Consider the following 27,823-nt stretch of genomic DNA (forward strand, 5'->3'; position numbering starts at 1 on the left):
TAAAGATTCATCAGAAAAGTTTTATTAAAAATCTCATTTAATATTTGTTAGATTGATTAATTGCTCTAGAACTCAGTGATTGTTGGTTCTTGGACTCATCAGGTCATTAGTTGACAAGAAAACATCCATTTACATCCATCAGAAGATGATTCTACTGGCAAACAGAAGTTCTCTGCTGTAAACAGGATCTTCGTCTAGGTTTAGGTTTGAAACAGAAATTCTGCGTGTGATCAGTCTTAATGCAGCAGGAATCTCAGCATCATTTAAAGTGCACGTGATCATGTGTAATCTAGGAAGAAAACTCAGTGCTGGCTTTGACCACTAACTGGGTCGTCTAGAACCAGGACGTTCAAACCAGTAGCAGAGGTTGGACAGGAAACATCTTCACAGTTTGGCTCTTGGTGTTTGCTCCAACAGTGTCCTCATGTCCAGCAGAGCTTCCTCCACTGCCCCAGCCAGATGTGCTGAGTTGGTTTCCTTACAGGTGTTGAAGGACGACACGGCGAAGTTGATGTGGTCGTCCATGGGGTTGTAGCAGACGCCGTAACCATTGGGTACGACCGGACCGAAGCACATGACGCAGTCGGTCTTAGACGGTACCTGAGAAGGAAACGAGAATGTCATAGTTATAAAGCAAAGCAGCTTCAGTTCTACCTCCATGCGGTCCATCTGCATCCATCCATCTATTGGCTCATTTCATCACCTGCATTTTTATTTAAAAACTGATCTTGGTAGACAAAAGTTTCAAGCAAATCAGTCATGGTTGATCAGAGGATCCTGATTATTTGAACATTACTGATATTCACTTTACTTTCGTTTCTACGGTTCTTCCTGGTCCATACCTGACTCGTAGAGAGCTTGTAGTGTAAGGCTTTAGCATACGCAGCATCTTTGAAAACATCAGGCACAGAAATGTTTTCCTCCATCGCCTGCATCTTCAGGCCCAGCAGATGTCTGTCTATGGCCTGGCCGCTGATCGCCTGGAAAAGACGGGAAAACGTATTTGTTTGCATTTTTAAGTAACTTGATGTTCAGTATTTTCAAAAAGAGGGACATAGAGTGGATGTACTCTATTGTGCTGCAGCTACGTCGCTAATGACATCCCTAGAGTGAAGCATGGTGGTGGCAGCATCATGTAATGAAAACATGGAGGTGGCAGCATCGTGTAATAGTAGCATGGAGGTGGCAGCATCATGTCATGGAAGCATGGAGGTGGCAGCATCATGTAATGAAAACATGGAGGTGGCAGCATCGTGTAATAGTAGCATGGAGGTGGCAGCATCATGTCATGGAAGCATGGAGGTGGCAGCATCATGTCATGGAAGCATGGAGGTGGCAGCATCATGTAACGAAAGCATGGAGGTGGCAGCATCATGTCATGAAAGCATGAAGGTGGCAGCATCATGTCATGAAAGCATGGAGGTGGCAGCATCATGTCATGGAAGCATGGAGGGGGCAGCATCATGTCATGGAAGCATGGAGGTGGCAGCATCATGTAACGAAAGCATGGAGGTGGCAGCATCATGTCATGAAAGCATGAAGGTGGCAGCATCATGTCATGAAAGCATGAAGGTGGCAGCATCATGTCATGGAAGCATGGAGGTGGCAGTATCATGTAATGGAAGCATGGAGGTGGCAGCATCATGTCATGAAAGCATGAAGGTGTCAGCATCATGTCATGAAAGCATGGAGGTGGCAGCATCATGTAATGGAAGCATGGAGGTGGCGGCATCATGTCATGGAAGCATGGAGGTGGCAGTATCATGTAATGGAAGCATGGAGGTGGCAGTATCATGTAACGAAAGCATGGAGGTGGCAGCATCATGTCATGAAAGCATGAAGGTGGCAGCATCATGTCATGAAAGCATGAAGGTGGCAGCATCATGTAATGGAAGCATGGAGGTGGCGGCATCATGTCATGGAAGCATGGAGGTGGCAGTATCATGTAATGGAAGCATGGAGGTGGCAGTATCATGTAATGAAAGCATGGAGGTGGCAGCATCATGTCATGAAAGCATGGAGGTGGCAGCATCATGTCATGAAAGCATGGAGGTGGCAGCATCATGTTCACCAGTTCCTTCCTGATCAGTAAAGACTCACCATGTTAGTGTACGTCCGGTGAGCTTTGACAGCTTTATCCAGGAGACTGACCTTCTCTGTGTTCTGTCCAAAACAGGAAGTAGACGTTAGTTAGCAGGTTGGAGGTAAACGGAGTAGAAGTATATCTGAAAGGTTTCCTCGAACCTGCAACATCAAAATATTACTCATTCTTGTATTCTAGGCAGTGTGTAGCCTGACAGTTGTACTGTGAACTCTGCAATACCAGAGTTTGGATTGTATTTTGAGTTGATCGGTTCAGCAGAAGATGGCCTCCTACCTGCTTGCTGAGGTCATCGAAGGCTTTGACGAAGGAAGCCGAGGCACTTGAGGCTGATCGGATTGTATCTGTACGACCGAGTCGAAACATCCGCAGGGAGGCACTTTCATAGGTGGCACAGCAGTGACGGTACAACCTGTAGGAACAGAGCAGGGAAAACTGTCGGCAAACTCTGAAACATACCTGGTGTTCAATCAAAAAGACGTGACTTTCCTAACCTGTAGTAGGCCAGCTGTAGCGCCACCTGTATGAAGGCATCTGGGCTCATCTTGTGGGCTTTAGGGACATTTTTTCCAAAGTGGCCGAACACTTTAACCCTCATGTCCAGGTCATCGGCCAGTCTGAGGAGGGAAAATATTAGAACATTAGCATCCGGTTTTTATCCCTAATGACATGAAGAGCACAGTAGTGTTTGTTTTTTGTAGCATTTCAACATTGAATCACGGTCTAATTTCTTTGTCATTTTAGACGAAAGTTTACTCCTCTGAAGAAGACAAAGACTAGTGAGGGAGGCCACCAAGACACCTATGACCCCTTCCACAATGGGTGAATACTTCTTACAGCTACTCTAAGTATGAATTCTAAATGTTTCTTCCTCACATGTTCATGCTGTGTTTGGCCTCCTCAATGTCCTTGCTGATCTCAGCTGTGATGTTGAATCGTAGTTTCTGAGGCGAAGGTAAAGACCCGGTGGTGGACTGACCCAACTCCAGCTTCCTCCTGGTGGGACGAACGAGATGAAAGACATGAAACATCGGATGGAACCCAAAGCCACAGAAAACCTCCCGGCCTGAATGATATGTGGTTTACTTACATGAACTCGACAACGTGGTCGAGTAAGGCCACGATGGGCGGACCTTCAGCTGGAGCGTGCTCATAGTTAGCACCACACGTTCCATCTTCTCCAACAATGAACTGGAAGAAAGATGTGCAAGATAAAAAACAAAAAAGCACTGTTTTCACTGACTCTACGTACATGTTGAGCATTTACAGATCTGTACATTCATTCTAAAGGTAAAAATCTTACTGTACAAAGCCTGGTTTCAATGAGGGGGAACTAGAATTAACTTTAGTTGCGTGGACTGGCATCTGGGTGCATTTATAAGTTTTTTGCTTCTACTCTACCTCAAGGTCTCTCAGATTTGGATGAACCCGTCTCACAACTCAAGACGAATAGACGCCCTTTAAATAAGCATATACATGTATGTATAAGATTAGACCACCTGCAGCGTCTTGTCAAACCAACGGTTGCCGCTGTTCCACCGACTCCCTCCTCCGTGCAACATCTGGACGGCTGCACAGCTGCGATACAAATCGTCCGACACTCGAGGTGTCGCTCCGTCCAGACACAGAGTGAAGATGCTCCTCTGGATGGCTGAGACCGAATCTTTGTTGGTCTTATCTGGACGACACAACGAAACCCGCAAAAACAGACACTCCATCTAAATATACACGCCTTAGTAGGGATCAGAGTCAGATTTATTCAAGTATGAAGTCTACAAATGCAAATATAACACTGTTCTAGTGTCGTAGTATGAAACACCGAGTATGTCCTGGTGATGAGTCCATCACTGCGGTGGAAACAAACCACAGACGACAACCAAAAATGCAGGAAATCCAACATTTTTGTACTCTTGAAATTGCCACTACAGTACCTAAAGTTGTGAACCAGTGTGTCATGTTTGAGATAGACTTTAATCATCAGAATTTCAAGTTCAAAAGTGAAATTATGTAAACTTATCTGGTTTCTTGGCCTCCATTAAGCACCACTGGTATGGTTCTATTAATGAAGACATACTGGGGAAAGTCTTTCTTACTACTTCTATCAGCTGTTTGAATTTCTACTATTCAGGGCATCAGGGAATTGCTCTGGACTGACCTTCAGAAACGCTAAAGCTTTGTCAGTTTGTCTCCGATTAAAAGATAACTGAAGAGTGCAGCTGCTTCTCCAGTCTTAAACCCTTGAAACCCAGAGGTTATTCAAAAGTGCTCAGTTTTCTAATATTTATAGTTTGTTGACTTTCTTGGCCAAGTTTACCTCAAAAAAGACCCTTCCTGGTTAAATAAAGGTTGAAGTGAGTGTAAGTGTCCAGCTGGGCCGAGCGGCTATTTGTGTTGGTTCTTTTCTTGTTATTCATGTTCCGGGGTAGCCCAGCCTATTGAAGAAGGCACACAGTTTGTCACACGCCATTCATGTCATGCCATTCATGTCGCTGTGCAACTGTGCTGCGGTCGGAAGCAGGAATTAAGTAAGTTAACCAGAACTAAATGAAAGTAATCAAGCTGAGCTGAGTGGGAATTTACTTATTTTTGGTTGCTTTATGTGGAGGTTGTTGTGGAGTGTGGTTTGTCCACAATCAACCGTGGGCCAGTCATTCAGCACCAGGCCGTAATCAAGTGTGCACCCTTGGTAGGCGAAGAGAGGTGGGCTATTTGTATATTTGTTTCTTTTTTTTTTGGTTGTTGTTTGGAGTTGTAATAATTGTGCATTTTAATATTGTTACCTGATGAATATGATGAAATGTCAAAGTAAATGAAAATTTGTTTGTGTTTTTAGTTTCACAGTACTTTGGAAATAAATGTGATACCAGTCGAACCTCCGCGCTGTGCTTATTCGAACCGAGGGCTGCAACAGTGAGTATAAAACGTTACATTTCCTGCATTGTTGGCCGGCGTTAATGAATCGGACTGGTTTGTTTTCACCACAGTGACGAAGTTCCCTACAATAACACCAGTCTGCAACAGGAGTGTATGGTGTTTACAGGATTAAAGTTCACTTTTTTGGCATCTACTAGGACTTAAACCTTTTTTACATTGTTTTAGTTCTTGCAGGACCGTTGAGTGACCTCACCCTTGACGAGGTTCTGGTAGGCCTTTCCCCAGGAGTCTCGGTGTTGGGTGGTGAGGATGCCGACGGGTTCGGAGCTGGTTTCTGAAGAAGCCTTGCAGATCTTCTCCAGCTGAACCTGGAGCTGATCTGCAGTCAGCGGAGTCCCGTCGCTGTTGTAGACGTCCAGGACGAAGAACTGGAGCCCAAGAAGAAGAAACAACCAAACAACCAGGTAAAATCAGAGGTGTAGCTGTAAATATAACAGCTTTCTGCAAGCCTTTGTCTGCTCTGATTAGTCATTTTTTCTGACTTTATAATCTCATCTTTGATCCCAAAGTTTCTGATTTAAACTGAGGTAACAGGAAACTATCATCACCCACTAAAACAGTGGGAGTTCTGGTGGATTTCATTAAATGTGGAAAAGGCAATCTGTAAGAAAATGTGTTTAAATGCCGCTATGATCAAATATGTACAGATAGAAAAACTGAAGTTTTGTACAGGCACAATGAGAATATGAACCCTACAAGGTCTACTGGTTACTTCAACTGCTGCACATTAAATCTGAGTCTGTTTGAACAACAATATCTGAGGAACTACTAAGGATAAAAACCTGACATATTTTATTTATTTTATCTCCAATATTTAGAGAACAATTGTAATCTCCAGAACTCAACTTGGATCAGATGATCTACGAAAATTTTGCTTTTTATGGTTCAACTTGTCAAACCTGTTCAATCGGTTACGGAAGTTCAAAGGAAATAACTTATTTTAGGGGGCGGCATGGCTCAGTGGGTAGAGTGGCCGTCTTGTAACTGGAAGGTTGCCAGTTCAATCCTCGGCCCGTCGTGCTCATGTCGAGGTGTCCCTGAGCAAGACACCGAACCCCTAATTGCTCCTGGTGGGTCGTGGTTAGAGCCTTGCATGGCAGCTTCTGCCATCAGTGTGTGAATGTGACATATCATGTAAAGCGCTTTGGATAAAAGTGCTATAATAAATATAACCATTTATTTTCTACTTTTCTGACCAAGTATTTCATATTAAAGTATTCTACATGTTAAGTTTGGTATTATTGTGACCTGCAGCTACATGTGGTACAGAAAATATCACTAGTTGACTTCTGTATAATCTTTTTTTTAATCAGTATGAGCTCAAAGTTAGAACTTTTCATGAGTTTTTATGATTTTTTTTCATATTTCAACTCCTCTATAATCAGCGGTTAGTTGATCTGGTGTCTAATATTACACATTCTGAGAAACAACAGAGAAAATTTCAGATTTTTATCTTTAAAAGTTCCTCAGACGTTGTTGCTCAAACAAACTCAGAGTTAAATGTGAGAAAAATCCTGATGAAAGTGGGTGAGCGGAGAGTTTTTAAATAAATTACCTTGGAAGGTATTTAACATATTGAGCTAAAATTTCACAGATAACTTTATAAATATCTGTAGTTTAAAATAGAAAAGTTTGAAGTAGATGCAGAGACGGTCGAGCAGAAAGAACCTGAAGATGAACTTATGTCCTGATGAAGCAAGCAAACAGTTGTCCAAAGAAAGTCTGATTTTTTTCGTAATTTGGCTGAACTGAAAGGTTCTTTGAGCTTCTACTGCACTAAAATGAGTTTTTTTTTTGTTTCACAAAAACACAAAGAATGACTTTTTAACAATTTGTCCTTTGTATATTTGCGCTTTACGAGCTAAGGAGCGGCTAACTGACTGCACTCGAGCAGATCTGTTAATCCTGTTTTGCTTTTTATCTCTTGAAGTGTTCGATGCATGAAGCAAAAACTTGACAGATATCTTTATAAATTTCCAGAGTTTATGAAGGAAAAGTTTCCAGTGAATGCAGAGACAGTCAGGCAGAAAGAACCGGATGATCTGAAGGTCTTCACCTGGTGGTTGTGAACAACAGTGATGTGTTTCGGGGGTCTGGAGCTCTTGGCGTGATTCACCACCGAGTCTCTCTTCAGACCAGGAATCCGACACGATGACAGAACCTCGTAGTACTGGTTCATGCACAGCGGCTTCTCTCCCAGATACTCCACCGGCAGCGTCTCACTGGAAAACACACCAACAATAGCATCCAATATGGAGTCTGATATACGAGATTTATGAAGAATTAAAACCACCTACAGCTGCTGATGAGCAGAAAAAAGAGGTTTAACAGGAGAGTTTTCTAAAAACACTTTAAGGAAGACGTTTTTATATTTGTGTCCAAAAAAAGCAAATACATGTGATTTATCTGCATTTTCTGCTTAAAATATACAGTCTTTAAGCAAAAACTGACATTTATTGGAAATATTCTGGCCTATTGTTGAACAAAACTGGTTCTATTGAATTAATTTTGCAAACTATAATAATAAAAGTTGAATCACGAAAACACAAACATCAAACTACTCACTTGTCAATCATCGTCTTGAAGTCCAAAACGCCTGCAATCAGTTTGGCAGCGAATCTACAGAGAGAACATTATTAATTAATTAAATGTTAAAATTTAGAAGTTAAAATTAATTTCAAGACAGAGACTAGTGAGAGAGGCCACCAAGACACCTATGAGTCCTCTGAAGGAGTTCTAGAAAGTCAGTAGTAGATGATCACATCGATGAAAAACTCACTTTTAGCAAACAGAATTAATCCCAGCACAGTGGAGGTGGACGATGCAGAAACACAGGAAGTGGTCGTAAATTTGAGTAAAAATGTAACTGGAGTTATAAATATTATTATAGAAATTCTAATTCCAAAGAAGGCGCTGGGGCGTTGTGTAAAATGCAAATAAAAACAGATCTTTTCCTATTTTCAATCTGATACACAACAAAGACAAGATATTTATCGTTCAAACTGATGAAGTGTGTTGTTTTTTGTAAATATTCCCTCATTTTGATTTGGATGCCTGCGACACGTTCCATAAAAGCTGTAGCAAGACTGCAAAGGCCCTGGAATTCCTGAGCTGATCAAAACTCAGATAAGCTGTCTCTCTCTTCAGCACTGACCAACACCCGTCTCTATAGGAGGAGTGAGACATTTGTATTTCTGTAGGTTTTCATTCACAGAAGGATGGAGCTCCTGTGAACATTTAAACCCCTGGAATAACTTCTTCTTTTTAAAAGACAATGACTTTCAATTATATGCTATGGACGTTTGTTTAATGAACTTTCATGCTAAAATCCCTTTTCAGCTTCAGGAGACCCTCAGCCGGAGACGTCTCTGCATTCCACAGATCAGATAACAAGTCGTAAAACTTTATGGCTGAAGGCTGGAGTCACCCTCTCTCTCTCTTTGACTGAAACAAAGAGACTGGAACTGAACTTAAACAAAAACACTTGCCAAATTAATATTTCTATATGCATTTGGTTTTTCCAGATTTACCACAGTTACTCACAGTGTTTCATCTATGTCATATTTGAAGATCATATTTGCATGTCTGATAGAAGTCGATTTATTAATTTGTGATGTTAATCATTTCTTCCCCAGGATACTATGATTTTGGAATGAATTCCCTTATTAATCTCTGAATTTCCTCTCCATTTAGGTTGAATGATGACCATTGTATTTACCTGTTACCAAATCTCTGACTTGTTGTTATATTCTCACTGTGATACATATTTTTAATGTCATAAACATAAACATATAGTTATGAATGAAATGATTCACATCATATGAACATATGTATTAATCTACACATTTCACTTCCACACAACTGAATATGGTGGGATAGACAGATCGTGTTTTGCGCGTTTAATGTCATATTTTAATCCATTCTGGATTCCTCTTTCTTCTCTACTGTGTGAGAACAAAGAGATTCCAAATTCCACCAGACTCGCGCCTAAAAGTTCTCTCTCTCCGCCCAGGTCCTCCCCTTAGCTGGACCCACAGATAAAGTCAGCCGTAGCCCACATTTTGCTCTCTCTTACCGACCCACTCTCTTACCCCTCTCTTCCTGAGAGGCCAACCAAAGTCTCTCTCATTATTTTCTTACCTAAAGCGCGTTTTTTCTATCTTTGAAATTCCCTCACCATCTAAGTTTGTTAACTATTTATCTTTTAACATTTTTGTAACTTAAGGAGACATTTTGCTCGTTATTTGTTTTAATCTGAAGAACCGATTCAGAACCAGCATTTATTTTTCTTAATTTTGACAATTTTTCATCAACACCCGTTTTTCTTGGCTAAAGCCTGAGAACCATCATTTTTAAGCACTCAGCTGAGAACTTCGGAGACCTGTTGGATCAGGTCTTTGCATAGAACCGATCAACCTGCGGCAGGACATCAAGGCGTGGCCACAACGACGACGACGCACCGTTCCGAACCTGCCGGTCCAGACCGTGTGCATAATCTGAAGGCCCCGTACGTCCCAGCCCCATGACGGTTCACTTCAATAACTCCAGCTGAGTTTGCTCCGATTCCATTCTATGGGTGATGTACTAACAGCTTGGTCAGTTAATTAATTTAATCAATTTATTCTCTTACAAATCATTAGAATTCTTAATCCAAATTACCGGTTACCTCGTCAGGTTAGCTCTGGCTAATCCTCACCATATTTCCTTCTCTCTCACACCTACTTCCACATCTCTCACACATGCACACACCACACACACACTCCCACATTCCACACACACACACACACACACACACACACACACACACACACACACCATATCTACCTTGTACATAGTTCACTTGTCATTATTTTCATAGAATAGTTAATAAATACCTCATTATAGACCAAATTACAGTCTTGTGTTTCTTTGTGTAGAATGTGGTCAATTTAAACGAGGATTCAAGACTTTTTGATATGAGATTGATCAAAATTTTTATGAATATTAATTTTTTATTAATATTAATTTTTTCCCTAGAGATCTAGGGTGGTGCCCCAATTATTAATAACGAGAGCAACAAATCATAACGTAGTACCGCTACAAAGCCGAGACAGGAACGACAAAAGACTGGGAAAGTTGAAGACTGCTCAGAAACCACCTGTCTGGAGCGTTCCACAGGTGAACAGGGTAACTGAGGGCATTTTAAATAGATTCTGATCCATCGGGAATTAAAGGAAAACTGTCGTCACAACCAATCTAATCTTGAACATCTTTACGTTATTTTACCTGATTTGTCCTGATTTATCGTTGAAGTTCATGCGAGGTAAAACCAACCCGGGACTGGAATGAACCACGACAGGCAGCCGGTATTCCAGATAAGCGACCTGAACCCACCAAGCTGAGAGCTGGGAGCAGCCAGAAACACAAATGCAGACTGACATCAACAGAAGTAACGTTCTCTAAATGAGTTATTTCATCACAAATCATCAGGATCCGTCTGATCAGACATCTCTGATTTCACTGGAATTTTTAGAGCACAAAATCTGGATATTTATGAAGATATCTGTGAAATTTCAGATTAAAATCTCAAATACTTCCTGAGATAGTTTCTTTAAAAATCAGCAGTCGACACACTTTCAGCAGGTTTTTCTCACATTAAATCTGAGTCTCTTTGAAGAACATCTGAGGAACTATTAAAGACAAAAACCTAAACTTTTCTCTTATTTCTCATCATGTCATTGATTTAGAATCTGTAATATTGGACAAATGGATCAAATAATCTGATTATGGAGGAGAAGAATTTAAAGTCAAATGTGTAGGGAGGAGGTCAGGATGGAATTATTGGAATTTTCTTCCTGAAAGTTTTGCAAATTTTCAGACATTTAGGAACTTTTTTGGTTGAATTTTTGATTTTTTTTCAGGCAAGGAAACAAGATTTTCTGGTGCCTGTAAACGAGGACAACAGGAGGGTGAAACTGTCTGAACTGACCCAGTTCTCCGTCTTCCCGGCCCTCTTCTCCAGGCTTCTCTGCAGCTTCTCTCCGAGTCCTCCGGCCTCCTGGAACTCCTCCAGCAGCTTCCTGGTGTTGTTCAGCTCCTCTGGCTCCACGATGGGCTCCAGGGCCGTCAGGTAGCGCTCACAGGTCTGCTGCAGGGGGGGCACCGGCAGGCTGGGCAGCCCCTCCTGGTGGCTCTTATAGCGACCCGCCACCCGGGTGGCCGACACCGGCTTCACCAGGTGACGGGGCTTCAGGAGGCCACAGGGCTTCGGCATCGCCACCTTCACCACAGGAGAAGTTATTAAAGTCAGATTAGTTTGTTAAAGGTGAAAATCACAGCAGACAGAAACACCAAAGAAGATTCTCATCACATCTGATTAAAACGTCTCCTGCAGTGAAGCCAAACTCCTCATGAGCTAAAAAAAACAGGTTATAGTGAAGCAGAATCTTTTAGATGTGATGGATAATTTGACTCATTATGGAAAACTCTTTTTCTTATTATGTAAAATGTTTTTCTCATATACAATACAGATTTTTTCATAACATAGCCTTTTTTCCTCATATACCACAGTTTTTCCCTCATACAACACTTTTTTCTCATAACATTTTCTCATAACCAGTTTTTTTGTCATAATATAACACTGCTTTTGCCTTAATATAGAAAAAAACATGTCATCATGTCACTGTTTTTTCTCATTAAATATCACATTTCTTCTCATAACGTAACACCACTTTTTCTAATAAGGAAACACTGCTTTTCCCTCATAAAAAACAGTTTTTTCTAATAACACATTTTTTGTCATAATATAACAGTTTTTTTCTCATAACGAAACACTGCTTTTGCCTCATAAAATAAGTTTTTTCTCATACAACACATTTTTTGTCATAACAGTTTTTCTCATAATGTAACACTGCTTTTGCCTCATAACATTTTTTCTCATGATATAACGGATTTTTGTCATAGCATAACCGTTTTTTCTCATAAAACACATTTTTGTCACAGCATTACCATTTTTTCTCACTATGTAAGCATGCTTTTGCCTCAGAATATAAATTTTTTTCTCTTTTAAAAACAGATTTTTTTGTCATAAGTTTTTGTCATATACAACAGTTTCTTTTTCTCATGACACTGTTTAATCATATTATGTACCACATTTTTTCTTGTAATATAACAGCTTTTGTCAAAACAGTTTTTACTCATTCAAGGTTTTTTGACATAAGTTCTTTCTCATAATATAACACTGCTTTTGCCTCATAACATACACGATTCTCATCATAATATAACAACTTATTCTCATTACACAACACGTTTTTTCCTCATAATATAAAACAGTTTTATTTCACAATGTAACACTGGTTTGTCTCATGACGTAAAACCATTTTTCCCAGAATATAACACTGGTTTTTCCTCATGAAGAAAGACTTGTTTTTCCAATAATCTGACACTTTTTTTGTCAAAAAATAATGCAGTTTTCTCACTTTTTCTCATAATGCAAGAATGGTTTTTACCATGAGGAATAATGCACTTCTTTCCACAAAATAAGGCAATTTTTTTCTCATAATGTAACCTAGATTTTTTGATGAAGTAACACTTGTTTTTCTATTAAATGACGCTGTTTTTTCCCCCCTCATACAGAAACAGAGTTTTGTCTCCTAATTCACCACAGGTTTTTCTCATGAAGTATGATTAGTTTTTCTCTTAATATAATGCAATATTATCTCATAAAATAACACTTTTTGCTCATAACACAATTTTTTCTCCGTATGTAACAGTAGCTTTTCTCTTGAAATGATGCTGCTTTTTCTCCAAAAAGTAGACTTCATTTCTAATTAGGTGACACAGTTTTTCCTCACAGTATAACACAGTTTTTTCTCTGAAAATATTGCAGTTTTCCTCATAATAAGTTGCTTTCTTTTCAGAATTTTATCATAACACATTTTCCTGAAAAATAGAACAGTTTTTCTTTCTATAACTAGTTACAAACATAACATGGCACCGTATTTGTCCTACAACAGGAGTATATTTATCCATCGTGTCATAAAGGTACAGAAAAAGGTGTACATTGTCTTTATTACATGTTTATTTACTCTTTTTTAGTTCTTGTCTTGTTTCTTACTATGTTTCATTCGTATTTAGCTGCTGTAACCGGGAATCTGTCCAGACAGGAATCGATAAAGTTACTCTTATCTCGACTTTCCTGCAGACGTCTCACTGGAGTAAAGTTTTGTTTGCTGTTTGTGTGACTCTGCTGTGTTTTTCTAAGAATGTAGAGCCACGACAGACAATTTTACACACAATGTAGAGCCTTTAATTAGCAATCATTAAGCAGCATTTCTCCTACATGTAGCAAAAAAGACTTCAACGAACTGTACCAGAAGTGTTTTGCTATCTAGATAATGTTTTTATGGTTCTAGCAGACACCAAACATGTACCTCTGCCTTGCATTTTCATGGGTAAATCATCATAATGTAATAAAAAGAAAAGTAGTAAATGCACCGGTTATTTTCCTCTGTGAACAACTTATTTATTGGAGCCCAGATGTGTCTTATCTGCACACAGGTCAACAAACTAGATGAAAAATTCTCTTGTTTTCTGTCCTTTAACATATTTGCTTGATGTGCTGCAGAAAATAACAGATATTTACATAAACTCTGGAGGTATTTCTGAGCTTTCAATATTGTTTTTAAGGGTGAAAATGAAACCCAATTAGCAAATATATTGCAAGGGAGGTACTTTTTCCTTCTCCGTTGTCCTTGACAGCTTGTTGTCTCATTTCTTTCTGCAGAGTTTACTAAATATTTTGTAAAGCTTTTGATCTATAAAGCTAAAATTTAGCAGGTTGCATTCACTGCATCTCCCTTGGGGGATGAATAAAGTGATTCTATTCTATTCGAACCAAAATAGACACAGTTAATGACAAGTAAAGCAAAACAGAAGGTGGAGCAGAAGTATCCTGATGATTTAAGATAAAATAAACCCTAATTCGGTTTCCTACAGCTTACTTTACTGTTAGCTTGTGCGCTACAGAATCTTTAACAGTCTAAAGACAAGTTATTTTACGTTACAGCTTTATTATCTTCTCTTTTTTTTTTTTTTTTTACCAGTTTATAACTCTGTTTTTACAAACTTAGACGCACACAGGCTTAAACCAATTAGAACACCAGCCTCGTTTGCCCTATAGTGCCTTTTGACTATGTTTAATCTTGGCTCATCATAAACTCACCTTTCACCCAGTTGGGTGAGCTAAACATTAGCTAGCTGCCTCAAGTCAATACGAGGTAACTAAGTGTGCTAACAGCGAGCTAGCAGGAATTCCTCCCCAGCTTAGCATCAGTTAGCGAACTAGCTTTAACTAATTATAACTACACTGTGTAATAATGGAGAATATAGGTATCAAAGTCGTTGTTATTAATCATGACATCGGTGATAAAGTTGGCCGTTATCCAGAATAAACAGGTCTGTCAGGTTAAGCTCCGTTACTCACCACCGTTCTGCTGCAAATGCCCCACATACTGTTCCCGGTTCCGCCCACAGGTTCACACGGGGTCCGGAGGAGTCCAACTCCGCCCGGGGCTTAGCTGTATTATCAGTCAGACGAGGTCCAAGTCCAGTCGGGGTTAGCAGTTATCTCGGTGCTTCAGCGGTCAGAACAACTCTGGATGGTGTTTAGCCGTTAGCTTGCTGTTTTACCGATCACTAAAACTGTAGCTGGGGCTAGCTTTTAGCCGTTAGTTAGCTTTTCTATCGGTCAGACACACCGGAGAGAAGCTTGACATCCAGCCGGAGCTAGCCGTTAGCCGTTAGCCGTTAGCTTGGTGTATTACCGATCACTACAACTCAAGCTGGGGTTAGCTTTTAGCCGTTAGCTAGCCGTACTTCTACCAGTCAGAATAAGTGAAGTTAGCTAGTGTTAGCTGTTAGCTGGCTGGTCCAGTGGGTCAGACTCAGCTCCGAGTCCAGCGGCTGGAAACAATGTCTGGGCAGAGTTTCTCCGCTATAAACGCCTGGTGTTCTGCTGCCATAAATAAGCTGGAGGGTGTGACTTACTATTACAGGCCAACAGTAAAACTGATATAGCTGCAAGTAAGTGAAGTGTGTGGTGTGGTGCCAAAATAAACAAAGTGAGCTAGAGTAAGACTACAATAGAAGCAAATAAGTGATAATTCTAAGGTAGTAGAGTGACATAACACAAGGAAATGCAATATTGCATCTGAAAATATTAAATATTGCACTGTAAATTGACATATTCTACATGTAAATGAAATATTGCACAGGAAACTGGAACTGATATTGCACAAATTACTAAGAAAAATAATAATGCAAATGGCATTGATATCATTCAGCTGTTAATCTGGCAGAAACAAGAAGAGTTACTCGTCCAAATAGCTTCAAAGTACCAATTTAACTAATGAAAGTAAGTTTTCCATTTGTCTAGAAAGTGACAGCAGCTCCTAGATTGTAATGCAAATGTTATTAATGCTTAAAATTACTTGATTTCATTCATAAGAGTTGAGTTTTATAGATTGGAGCCCAGAGGATAATCGCAAATTATATGTTTATGTTTTTTTAAATATCAAAACCCATCCAGAAATGTCGTTTATTACAGTCATAGCAAGGATATTATATAATTAGGATGACTGAATATAGTGATAATTGCTAAAGAAATGTTCCAAAACCACATGACAAGTCTCCAAATAATGTTTATGACTACAAAGTGGGGTCAAAAATAGAAAATAATATGTCCATACATATGATATATAGCAATATTTTTATTTTGTGGCACAACTTGTCAAACCTGCTCAGTTTTGAAAGTTCAATAAAAATAACATAATTTCTCATTTTGTGACCAAATATTTCATATTAAAGTATTCTATATGTTTAGTTTTGTATTATTGTGACCTGCAGCTACAAGTGATTCAGAAAATATTACTAGTTGATTTCTGGATTGTTAATTTTTTTGTTAATGTGCTCAAATATGGAAGTTTTCGTGATGTCTTTAATTTTGTTTACATATTTCAATTCATCAATAGTCAGAGGTTATGTAATCTACTTCTCCAATATTTTAGATTCTGAGTCAATGCCATTATGAGATATAACAGTGAAAAATTCAGGTTTTTAATCTTTAATAATTCCTGAGATATCGTCTTTCAGACTGAAATTTCGATGCAAGAAAAAATGTGCTGAAAGTGGGTCAAAGGGCAACTAAAAACATTATCTCAAAAATTTTTGAAATGAAGGTAAAATTTAATATCACAAATATCTGTATTTTGTGCTGTAAAATTTTCAGGTAAAACAGATGGTGAAGCAGATTTTTTTTCTAAATATGTGATGATTTTAAGTAGAATGTCAGCAGGTGTATTTTTCTGCTGCGCCGCTTCACCTGTCAACCTGCAGGGGGCGGTGATGAGTCGCAGCCGCTTTAAAAAAAAACACGAAGAAGAACGTGAGCCTCGCCATGGCGGAAACGGAGCAGCAGTCAGGTAAGGCAGAGAAGATGCTTCTGCTCAGCGGTAGGAACTTCTGTTCCTACTTCTGTTCCTGACTCTCAGCCGTTTTAACGCTGGTACCGTTAGCGTTTACACCCCACTGCTACCGGGTAACTAACTTCATGTTGGGCGGCTGAACCGGGACCGAACCGAGCCGCTGTCCGGAGCTACAGCTAAAGTAAAACTGGTTCAGGATCAGCTGTTATCTGGACTAGCTCTGTGTTTGGAGCCTAAAGTTTAAAATGTAAATGTAGTTTAGTTCTGTTGTCAGTCTGAGCTGTTGGCTAACAGGTAAACTCACCTGAAGGAGGCAGTTTCCGGGCTGCATATCTGGATTTTAGTGTTTTATTTAGCACATAAACAATCTAAACACAAACTGATGCTACAGACAACTCTAGCTATCTGTGTTATTAATGTAGCTGTTGTTATTGTTGACATTCTGATGTGTTTTCATAAAGCTAACCGGGATACAAAGGACAGACTTTCAAAATAATCGTCAAAACTGATTTAGTTTTTATTTAGTTGTATGCCCCCAAACACACTGAAGCCTACATTTCCCACGATGCATCACTAAAACGTGTTTTCTTTGGATTAAACCTCACCTGGAATTCTCTTATACCTTTATTTATTTAAATTTAATTCACATTTGCGTATAATCATAATATAATACATTTGGTTCAGATTTGCGTTAATTCAAACTCTGAATTAAATTCGTTTTAAATTTAGAATAATTATTGAGGATAAATAACAAGAAAACAAACAGAACAACAGCAGTGCAGTCTTTAATCCTGGTTTTAAATCTACCTTCATGTGCAGTTGTTTTCATGTATTTATTTTATTTATTATTCATTTTATTTCACTAGAAGTCCCTTGACACATATTTCTGTCACAAAACTATTTAACAAAACACACTAAAATGTACTGAAGACTTGGAACGAGATAATAAAAATATCTGTAATATATAATGTGAAAAAATGTATAATATAGAGCGAAGACACAGTGTGTAAAGATGTTCCTTTCATTTTTGTCGTCTGTCTCATATTTAGTCTCATTTTTGTAACCTTTGTCTTATTTTTGTTGTTTGTTTTTTGGCTTTTTTGAAGTAAAATCCTCTCTGGTTCAGTTCCAGGTGACTAAATGTGTTCCTTTGTAGAAACTCTGTGATCTGGAATCTGTAATGTGGAAATGATAAACTGAGGCTGAATGTGGATGAAATGTCGTTATTTATCCGTTATTATGCTATGATTCTTCTGCTCACTGGAGATAAAATTGGGCTGAATGTGGAACGAACCTGAACTAAGATGACTTGTGGTTTAAAGTCAGGGATGTTATCTGCCTTTAAAAACTGGATTAATCTCTAAATATTTAATGTAATCCACACACATGAATAATAAGAGGAAGTAATTTGTTTCCAGGATCAGCTCCTGAGGATGAAGCGGCTGAAGTCGCCTTCATGGTGCCCAAGAAAGAGATCAGCATGGTGCCCGACATGGGGAAGTGGAAACGCTCTCAGGTCGCTTTAAAATCCAAATAAAGTGGCGATTTTTATCAGCTTTGTATGATGTGAATGAAACTACCAGAAAATCCTAGCATTAAATAAATTCAGAAATGGTGGTAGGCTTTGTTTAGGTCGGTTCATGTGACTGTAAAGATGATTTCTTGTACTTTTTACACAATTCTATTTTTATTTTCTGACCAGACAATGGTCAGCCCTAAATCCATGTGAAGTCAGTAAAAGTGTTCCTTTCCCTCCTTGCAGGCCTACGCTGACTACATCGGCTTCATTCTGACGCTGAATGAAGGCGTGAAGGGAAAAAACTCACCTGTGAATATAAAGTTTCTGAGGTAAGCTTTAGTTCTGCTCTGGATGGCAAATTAGTTGTGATTTTTATTCTTTATTTCAACCAAACTAGTGCTTTCTAATAAACAAGTTGTGGTTTTAAAGGTTCATTCCACTTAAAACTGCTTCCTGTGCAATAAATTATAGATTTTAAGTTTTCTTCCACACAAAGTACTCTTCTCTAACAAACAAGTTGTGGTTTTAATTTTTTTTTTCTATCCAAAATACTATTATTTGTCCAACTACTTATAGCTTTAAAGGTTTATTCCACCCAAAAGTACTTTCTAACAAATAAGTTATGGTTTCAGGGGTTTATTCAACCCAAAATGTTACTTTCTGACAAATTATTTACGTCTTTAAAGGTTTACTCCAACCAAAATGCTACTTTTTTCCACACAAAGTATGGTTTGAAGGATATATTTCACTCTAAGTACCTCTTTTTGTCCAAGGACTTACAGGTTTAACGTTTTTCCCATCCAAAATACGACCTAGTAACAAATTAGTTCTGGTTTTAAAAGTTTATTTACCCCCAACCTGGACTTTTTGGCCAGTTATTTATGGTTGTAAAGATTTAATTTTACCCAAATCTTACTTTCTAATAAACCAGTTAATGTTTATAAGATTATTCCACCCAAAACACCGCTTTGTGTTCCAGCAGTAGTAGTTTTAAGTTCCTCATTCAGCTCTGTGTCGTTGCTGTCAGACGGTGGAGAAGCTGTTAGATCTCCTAGAGACTCTGGATCGATGGATAAATGAAACTCCTCCTGTGGACCAGCCGTCACGTTTCGGTAATAAAGCCTACAGAACCTGGTTCTCCAAGCTAGACCAGGTCAGTGTCACTCTTTAACCCCTCACCTTTCATTTCCTGTGTTAGCCCGGCCGCTAACAGCGTTTGTGTTGGTCTGCAGGAAGCAGAAGCTTTGGTGTCGACGGTGTTACCGCCTGAAAAAGCTGCAGCAGCTCCAGAAATCGCCGTTTATCTGAAGGAGTCTGTTGGAAACTCGACCAGGATAGACTACGGAACCGGTAACCGGGGTTTACTTTGGGTTATTATGGTTGAAATGTTGGGAGTCTGGTGCAACAAAGACTTTAAGATGGAAATCCATTTACAGGAATCACAGTGAAAACATCAGACATGGAGTCCTTCACTGTAAGATTAATGTCATTTACTGTAGCTTATCAAAGGCTGGTTCAATATCCTGTCTGACATTCAACTTTGACACAAAATATTTCACTTTTATGTCCAATATGTCAGTGAAATGTGCGATGTTTTAGTTTAGTCTCTATTTCCAACCAAAACACCACTGTTACCAGACAAAATCTGCTTTTAAAGGTTTAATTCACTGAAAATGCTAAATTTTCTGTCCAAAACATCACTCTGTGCCCAACTACTAATAGTGTTAAAGGTTTTATTTGCTCAAAATCCTACTTTTTAAGGAATAATCTAGGATTTAAAATCAAATACTTCTTTCTAATCAATACTGATTAACTAAATAGTTGTATTTGTAAAAGGTTATTCCTCCCAAACAGTGTTTTCTAACACGCAAGTTATGGTTTTAAAAGTTTATTCCACTCAAAATACTACTATGTAATGCATTATTTAGATTTTATTCTGCCTAAAATGCTTCTATTTTATTAAACCAGTTGTGGTTTCAGTTTCCCTCAGTCAGAATACACCTCCTGTCAAAAGTTTTGAGACAGGTTCTAATTTATTTAAATGAGAAAGTGTCTCAAAACCTTTGACAGGAGGTATACCTCTTTTTGTCCAAGTACGTGAGGTTCTAAAGGTGCTCTCCATCCAAAATGCTACTTTAGGACAAGTTTTCTGCGATTTTAAACGTTTATTCAATCCAAAAATAGTTTAGAAGCAGTGATAGTTTTAAGGGTTTATTTAACCAAAATGCTGCTTTCTGGTCGAGTGCTTCTCGTTTTAGAGCTTTACTCAACCAACAAACTACACTTTGACCAAGTACTAACAGTTTTAAAGGTTTATTCTACCTGAAATACTACTTTTTGTACCAAACAAGGTAAGTTTTAAAGGCCTCATTTTACTGAAAATACTACGTTTTGTCCAAGTATTTGTAGTTCTAAAGGTTTTCTCATTAAAATACTACTTTGTGACAAACTACTTGTAGTTTTAAAGTTTTTCCACCCAAACAGTGTTTTAAACAAACAGGTTATGATTTTAGGGGTTTATTCCTCCTCAGTCGTACTTTACTTCTACGTACTTATAGTCTTAAAGCTGTAAATAGTTTAGTTTTTGCAGTTTATACTATAAAGATCTACGATAACAGGGAAAAGTGTGAAAACAGCGTGGTTTTTTCAGACATTCAACTTGGTCCTAAAGTTTGGGTTTTCATGGAGCAGCAGTAAAAAGTAGTTTAGTTTTAAAATGATCAGGCTTTATTCATGATAATCCAGAAAGCTGCAGCTCTTTATCTTTGAATTCTTTTGTGTTCTCAGGTCATGAAGCGGCTTTCGCAGCGTTTCTCTGCTGCCTCTGTAAAGTGGGAGCTCTGAGAGTGGACGATCAGCTGGCCATCGTCTTCAAAGTCTTTAACCGGTCAGTTCTTACTGTTATTATGAGAATAAAGTTACATTTATGTGTAAAACAGCTTCTCATTAAACCTTTTCTGCAGTTTTATTCTCACTGACTTCATCTGAGGGAGTTTCAACGCTCAAAGCATCATAATTTAAATCTGAAATCACTTTTTCTAATTATTTTAAGCTCTCATTTCCAACAAAAATTAGCTCTATTATTAGCATAATTATCAAAATATTGAGCAAAGACTTGGATTTAGACCATTTTATTAATCCGCAGAGGGTAATTATATATTTAATAAAGGGGTAAACAATAAAACAGTGCAGAATATGAGGGTGTAAAGTGAAGGTAAAATAACATTAAATTCAAATGAAATCAAATAAAATGAAGGACAAATTAAATAAAAATAAAATAAAATGAAAAAAATTATTGATAGAATTTAAATAAAATGAAATGAAGTGAAATATAATAAAATTGACTTGAATAAATAGAAATTAAAAAAATAAAATGAAATTCAGTTAAAATAAATTAAACAAAATAAAATAGGATACATTTTTAAAAAAAGAAATTAATGAAATTAAAATAAATAAAATAAATTGAAAGTAAATGAAAAATAAAAACAAAATAAATCTGAAATAAAATAAAGTGAAATAGGATTTAAAAATATTATAGAAAAAATCATCAGAATTCACAGAGTAACAGTATTTTTATTTTTAATTTAAAACTGTATTTTATGGCCTCAGCAGCTTTATAAACTCAAGTAAGGAAGTGACAGTTCTGTTTTTAGAGGGATGGTATAACACGATGCATCACTAAAACTGTATCGACGTGGTTTTTTAAATTATTTTTAATAAATTATGTTGTTTTGCGCAGTAAAACCAACTGTAAATTTGAGAATAGATGTATTTAGACTTAAATTAATGTCACCTGTTCAGTCATTCTGATTCATATTTCTGTTAGGATTTAAAATAATTCAACAAAAGCAGATCATTTCTGAACATAACTGCAGCACAATACAGTAGTGTCGATTTTTTCATCTTAAATCATCAAATTTTTAAAACGATTTCTCCTCACCATCTGAGGTTTGTTCCAAAGTTTTATCGCATAAAATACAGATAATTAAAAAGGTATGCAATATTTCAGATTAAATGTAAGTTTAATGAGCGTAGCAACAGAAAACTTCACAGATACAGTTTTAAATATCCAGAGTTCGAGGCAGAAGGAAGCAGACGATTTTAAATTCGTTCTGTCTTTGGCCTCACTCTTCCTCTGGGGTTTACTTTAGTTTTAATTTCCATCTCCAGGTATCTGTCGGTGATGCGGAAGCTGCAGAGGACCTACAGGATGGAACCGGCCGGAAGCCAAGGAGTCTGGGGGCTGGACGACTTCCAGTTTCTGCCGTTTATCTGGGGCAGCTCCCAGTTCATCGGTAAGACCCTCAAAATACACTTTAATGAACTCTGCAGGGAAAACTTCTGAACATTTACCACAGTTAGATGCAAAGACAAAGAAAGTAAGATGCTTTGGTGGTTTAAGAAGCTAAAAACGGATCTGAAAGAGCTGAAAACTACGAGGAAAAGAGGAAAATCCACTATTTACTCAACGTTTCTTAGTCTACATTCTGATTGTATCAAAGTTCAAGCACAACTTTTGGGAATCTTTCAAACTTTTTCACTCTAAATCCGTCGTATGATTGTTAAATTAGTTTAATTTAGACGTTGGTCGCAACCGAATCATGTCGAACTTCTCAGTTACAACGAAAACTGCAGATTTTTTTGTTTTTTACCGAATCTGGTCCCTGCAAATTATTTATTTTTGGCGTTTTTTTTTTAATCAGACCTGCAGAGTAAAACGATATTTCACTTTTGTGTTTAATGTGTCAATGTAATCTACAATATTTCATTTTATCTGCAGTATTTCAGATATAATCGCTTTATTTTGTGCTATTCTCATTAATCTTAGTGTTTTTAAGCAATGCATCGTATTTTTGTCTTATTGCTTTTCTACTTTTAGTTGCTGCATTTATGAGAAATAACAGAAAAAATTTCACTTTTTTATTTTTAATATTTCCTCATATTTTGTTGTTTAAACAGCCTTAAAGAAACGCTGAAAGTGAGTCGACAAACAACTTTAAAAACATTTATCTTGGAATATATTAGATATATGAAGCTATAATTTCACATATATCTCCATAAATATCCTTATTTTATGCTCTATAAAAATTCAGGAAATCAGAAATGGAGAAGCTGTAAAATTTTGTCCATTTCAGATGGATTTCACTTCACATTTTGTTTGCTTTTCTTCTGTTTTTTTGCATATTTTTAGTGTAGTTGCTGATTCTGAACACTAGAGGTCCTCAGTCTAACACCAAACACTGACTTAAGGTGTTGCTGCTGCCAGAAAATACACTTTAAAGTCTTATAATTCCATCTTTTTAGCCGTTCCTCTCATGTAAAACCCTAAAAAATGCGACTAAACTGGTTCATCTGCTGTCTGGTTCCAACCTGGATTCTGGAAGAGATAAAATCAGACCAAATTAAACAATAAATCACATAGTTTCTTGTACTTCTAGTGCAGTTTTCATCCTCAATGATTCACACAAACCAGGAGGTGTAATCAGGAAGTCATGCGCTCTGACGGGTAGCTCTCTGATTGGACGGCTTTCATGATGTCATCCTGTGTCATCGTGAGTGACCCACATGTGGAAAATGAAAGTCTGCAGATTCTGGAGGACTTTAGTGGATTTATTCTGCTGTCCCGAAGAGTTTAGAAGTAAATATGAGCTTTAAGCTGGAGCTGGAGCTCGTGTTTTACGATCACATATAAACACAAAAACAAAACCAGTAGTTTCCTCGAATAAGAAGCAAATAATACAAATAATAAAGCAGAAGCATTACTTGGTATCGGCCGTGTTTAATGCTTGACGAAGACGAAGAACAATCGTCTGTTGAAATATCTCTGATTTACTTGAAACGTTCTCTCATAAACTCTGGATATTTGTAAAGATGTCTGTGAAATTTTAGCTTCATACATGAAATATTTTCTGAGATATTTTAGTTTCAAATGACATTTTTAGCAGACTTTTATTGAAATGTGAGGTTGTCCACAAGTTTACGTTCCCTACAAGTCTTAAGGCTACTTCAGCATACAGAAGCAGAAATTAGAGAGAAACTTTCAGGATTTTATCTTTAATAGTTCCTCAGATGTTGTTGAAGTAACCAGTAGACTTTGTAGGGTACGTATACTGGTGGTGGAGATTGTCCTGTTTAAAAACATCTAAAAACACAGTTGATTTACCTCAGTAGAAGGTTTAAGATCTAAAATGTCCCAAAAGAAAGTCTAATAGTTCCTCAGATGTTGTTGTTCAAACAGAATCAGATTCAAATGTGAGTATAAACCTGATGAAAGCGGGTCGGCGGGTGATGTTTAAATACTTTTATCTCAGAAAGTCTTTCATATATGAAGCTAAAACTTCTCAGATACCATTTTAAATATATATAGTTATTGATACAACAGTTTCAAGTAAATCAGAGATGGTCTGAGCAGAAGGAACCTGATGATTGGAGATGAAACAACCTGATAATAACTTCGCCTTCATGTGGTTGTAATCTGCAGTCTGACCACTAGATGGCACTGTGACCCTCAGTCTGCTCTTTAAGGTTTATCAGAGAATCCTCTAATTCTGGAATTAGTCAGACTGAGATCATCAATACTGGAATTTACACCAAGAACAGCTTTAAAGTCTGTAGAATAATCAGAGGAGGGGATTTTAAAGGTTTACTTTCAGTTTCGTTTTCATTCATGTAAAAATGTGAGTTGGAGTTTTATCCATGAAAAGAACCTGAAAAGGCTCTGATTCTTTAACAGTCTCTGCTGCTGTTTGATAGATGTCCAGATGTTTGGTGACACCTGCTGGTGGTCATGTGACCTAACAGGTGAATCTCCCCTCAGATCATCCCACTCTGGAGCCTCGACACTTCATAGACGAGAGGGTGGTGAACGAGCACCACCAGGACTACATGTTCCTGGAGTGCATCAAGTTCATCAACGAGGTGGGAAAAACAAGCGCACCCTGAGCTTTACCCACCAAACAGTCAGCTGCCAACACACCTTTACCTGTAGACAGCTAACGTCTGACTGCCTGTAGGTTTAATCAACATGAGGTTAAATTACAGGTTTATCACAAATTAGTCCAAATGGTAAAATACATTTAAAGCATCATTTAATGACGTCTTCCTGCTACAATCTGAACAAAAATCTGTGAAAAATGGCGACAAAAGTGCCAGAAAAAAATAAACAAAGGCGGAATACCGTAATATGAAGAAAACTATAAAATACAATGAAAGTTTTGTTAGTTTTTGATGATTTTTAGATGGTAAAATAACATAATTTTAGAGTTATGTGTTGTAAAAGAATGAATTATTGTTAAACTAAATATTAAAATTGCTTTTATCACTTTTGAACTTTGATACACATCATTTTTCTTTCAAATCTGAGCAAATGTCTGTGAAATAAGGATAATTTTGCTGGTTGAAAAACAATAAAAACTGTAATTTGCTGTAATTTTACATTTAAATGTGAAAGAACAAATACGTTTTTTAGTTGTGGACATTTTTTTTTACAGTTTTGGTCTTTTTTTTTTTAACAAAATAAGGATAATCTGTGAAATAACAGCAAACAAAACGATTTTACCATTTTTATACGTATTTTTTTCTGACAAATAACAGTATCTGTTAAAAAGATCATTTTGCTGATTTAAATACAGTAAAATAATTTAATTTGCTGTAATTCTACAGTTAAACTGAGAAAAAGGACCAAATTTTTTGTAAAAATACTGATTATTGAAGTGAAAATTAAAATAAATCTGATTAATGAGGTGGAAAAGGAAAAAACACTTCACACTTTCTCAGACACTTTTTCTTCTGCTGTTATAAAGTTATTAAATCTCAAAAAAATGGTGAAATCTGGCAGGAAATGTTCTGTTAAATACTTAAAAAAAACGTAAGAATACGATAATGTTCCAAAGCTGTAAAATGTGGTGAAAATAACACAAATATTTGCGTTTTTAGCTGATTCAATTTAAGTTCAAACTGTGTGTTTTTATGGTCACAACATATTTTTGATGTGGATGTTATTTAAATTATTTTATTTGTTTTTACAGCTGGCATATAAATGAATACTTCTGGATTTATTAGAATTATCTGTAATTTAACAAAAAATATATAAATTACCACTTTTCACGCCTCAAAATTAAGAATTAAATGGCCTGAGATTAGTGTAATTTTAAAATTAAATACTGAAAAAGAACAAATTATTATTGATTTTTGATGTGGATGTTTTTATGTTTGCTTGTTTTGTTTTGGTTGTTTTTACAGTAAACGGTAAATCATTTTCATAAATAATTATTTTCTAGGACTTATTTTCTGTAATTAAACAACACTGGAAAAAATCTGTAAAATAAAAAAAATTTACTATTTTCAGTCCTTAATGTACATGTAATGGAATAATGTAATGTGTTTATTTCTTTCAAATTAAATCAAATATGTGTAAAATACTGATATTTTTTTCTGATATAAATGCAGTAAAAATAGTCTAATTCTGCAGTAAGAAGAAATGAAAAGACAAATTAATATTAATAAAACTACAGATAGTTTTTTTTCTTTTTAAAATTAACATTATAAGCTGTGTTGGCCTGTTTTTTTCCCCCCCAATTAATCGGTAAAATAACACTTTATTTCTTTGTTTATTAGATTTAAAATAAAAAAGTCACTAATATACATGTTCTTTTATATTTGGGGAAATATCCAAAAAATAATTAAAATACAGAAAAAAATTGTGTAATTTTACAGTTAAATCGGAAAAAAGAACAAATTACTGTTGACTAAAAACAACAGATTTTTGATGTACAGATTTGACTTTATTTTCTGTGACAGGCTGGTTATTATCTGTAATTTATAAACTGATTTACCATTGTTTAATCCCTAATATTCATCATTTTTCTTTTAAATTTGTGCAGAAATCTGTAGAATAATGATATTTTTACTGGTTTAAGCGCAGTAAAAACGGTGTAATTTCCCAGTTAAGTGTATATTTAATATCTAGTATTTATTCAGTGCTGCTGTGTCAGACTTTACCCAGATTTGTGGGTCGCAGTAAACGAACGTCGGACAGCTGAAGGAGGTTCTGTCCAGGAAAAGGAAGCAGCAGAAGGATTGTGTTCAGATCCAGAGCAGGAACCGGAGCTTTGTTTGGAGGAAAAGGAGGGAAGTAAAGGAGGGCGTCGCTGCAGCACCACTTCCTCTTCCTCCATCCACTGCTGCTGAACCCGGCTTATTTTATACACATATACAGTTCATCCTTTAGCTCTAAGCTGAAGCCGTTTGGCTTTATTAGTTCTAACAATAAAACTTTAGGTTAGGGTTTTCTGAACCTCATTAGGACTCATTCTGAAAAATGTCGGACATATTTTAGGTCATTTGAGTCGTCTTGGACAAGTTTTAAGTCCTTTGAGACGACTTTAAAATCGTTCTGGGATGGTTTTGAGGCTGTTAGGAGTAATCTTGGGCAGATTCTGTCATTTGAGACTGTTTGTGTCATTTCTCAGTGGAAAAAAGCAATTTTGGACAATTTTTTAATAATGTTGGATTGTACTTTAGGTCACTTTGAGTCGTCTTAGACAAGTTTAGAGACCTTTGGGACAATTTTAGGTAGTTCTGGAAAGGTTTTAAGTCATTTTAGACAGGTTTTAAATCATTTTGGACACATTATAAATCATTTTTTTAGGTGTATTTTTAGTTAATTTAAGTCATTTTGAGGAAATCTTGTGTAGTAACTCGTGATATTTTCTGAACCACATCATCATAATTAACTGTTATTTTACAGTTTCACCTTTGTTGTTCAATTACAAATAATATCTGTTAAAATTGCTGAATTAAAACAAC

At 37.0% G+C, this 27,823-nt stretch overlaps 3 protein-coding genes across 43 annotated transcripts in view; 2 read left to right on the plus strand and 1 right to left on the minus strand.

Annotated features, from left to right (window-relative positions):
* Window positions 1–14,978, minus strand: LOC110961007 (carnitine O-acetyltransferase-like). 2 transcript variants are annotated; one of them, XM_022208455.2, is made up of 14 exons: window positions 14,499–14,978; window positions 11,004–11,294; window positions 10,301–10,419; window positions 7,601–7,654; window positions 7,092–7,257; window positions 5,229–5,403; window positions 3,601–3,779; window positions 3,192–3,292; window positions 2,978–3,097; window positions 2,596–2,718; window positions 2,378–2,513; window positions 2,101–2,163; window positions 843–980; window positions 1–600 (listed from the first exon to the last, which is right to left on the minus strand). In XM_022208455.2, exons 1-14 carry the CDS (start codon window positions 14,523–14,525, stop codon window positions 385–387), a joined length of 1,908 nt encoding a protein of 635 aa, XP_022064147.2. In that variant the 5' UTR covers window positions 14,526–14,978; the 3' UTR covers window positions 1–384. The 2 variants fall into 2 exon arrangements, with proteins under 2 accessions (XP_022064147.2, XP_051794376.1); XM_051938416.1 differs by lacking the exons at window positions 1–600; window positions 843–980 and having other exon boundaries at window positions 2,116–2,244; window positions 14,499–14,647.
* Window positions 988–2,137, plus strand: LOC110961009 (keratin-associated protein 5-4-like). Of its 40 annotated transcripts, none has more exons than XM_051938428.1 (3): window positions 988–1,902; window positions 1,933–1,962; window positions 1,993–2,137. In XM_051938428.1, the coding sequence occupies exons 1-3, from the start codon at window positions 1,117–1,119 to the stop codon at window positions 2,083–2,085; spliced, it is 909 nt and encodes a 302-aa protein (XP_051794388.1). In that variant the 5' UTR covers window positions 988–1,116; the 3' UTR covers window positions 2,086–2,137. The 40 variants fall into 40 exon arrangements, with proteins under 40 accessions (XP_051794388.1, XP_051794402.1, XP_051794409.1 ...); XM_051938442.1 differs by lacking the exon at window positions 1,933–1,962 and having other exon boundaries at window positions 988–1,782; window positions 1,813–1,902; XM_051938449.1 differs by lacking the exon at window positions 1,933–1,962 and having other exon boundaries at window positions 988–1,752; window positions 1,813–1,902.
* The window catches only part of ptpa (protein phosphatase 2 phosphatase activator), a 25,786-nt gene continuing 12,940 nt past the window's right edge, over window positions 14,978–27,823 (plus strand). Inside the window, 10 exon segments of the mRNA XM_022208457.2 lie at window positions 14,978–15,097; window positions 16,409–16,494; window positions 17,916–18,013; window positions 18,260–18,305; window positions 18,308–18,345; window positions 19,044–19,169; window positions 19,249–19,366; window positions 20,804–20,903; window positions 22,187–22,311; window positions 24,834–24,934. Of these exon segments, the coding sequence (XP_022064149.2) occupies window positions 16,470–16,494; window positions 17,916–18,013; window positions 18,260–18,305; window positions 18,308–18,345; window positions 19,044–19,169; window positions 19,249–19,366; window positions 20,804–20,903; window positions 22,187–22,311; window positions 24,834–24,934 (777 nt within the window). The 5' untranslated portion in view covers window positions 14,978–15,097; window positions 16,409–16,469.

Source organism: Acanthochromis polyacanthus, chromosome 18 (genome assembly GCF_021347895.1).
Source record: "Acanthochromis polyacanthus isolate Apoly-LR-REF ecotype Palm Island chromosome 18, KAUST_Apoly_ChrSc, whole genome shotgun sequence".
NCBI lineage: Eukaryota > Metazoa > Chordata > Actinopteri > Pomacentridae > Acanthochromis > Acanthochromis polyacanthus.

Coding starts and splice junctions, on each gene's coding strand:
- LOC110961009 (XM_051938419.1), top strand. CDS start 1,117: ATGGTGGTGGCAGCATCATGTAATGAAAACATGGAGGTGGCAGCATCG. Junction 1,993..2,022: donor CATGTAATGAAAGCATGGAG/GTGGCAGCATCA, acceptor GAAAGCATGGAG/GTGGCAGCATCATGTCATGA.
- LOC110961007 (XM_022208455.2), bottom strand. CDS start 14,525: ATGTGGGGCATTTGCAGCAGAACGGTG. Junction 7,258..7,600: donor TTCAAGACGATGATTGACAA/GTGAGTAGTTTG, acceptor TGTGTTTTCCAG/TGAGACGCTGCCGGTGGAGT. Junction 601..842: donor ACAAGCTCTCTACGAGTCAG/GTATGGACCAGG, acceptor TTTCCTTCTCAG/GTACCGTCTAAGACCGACTG.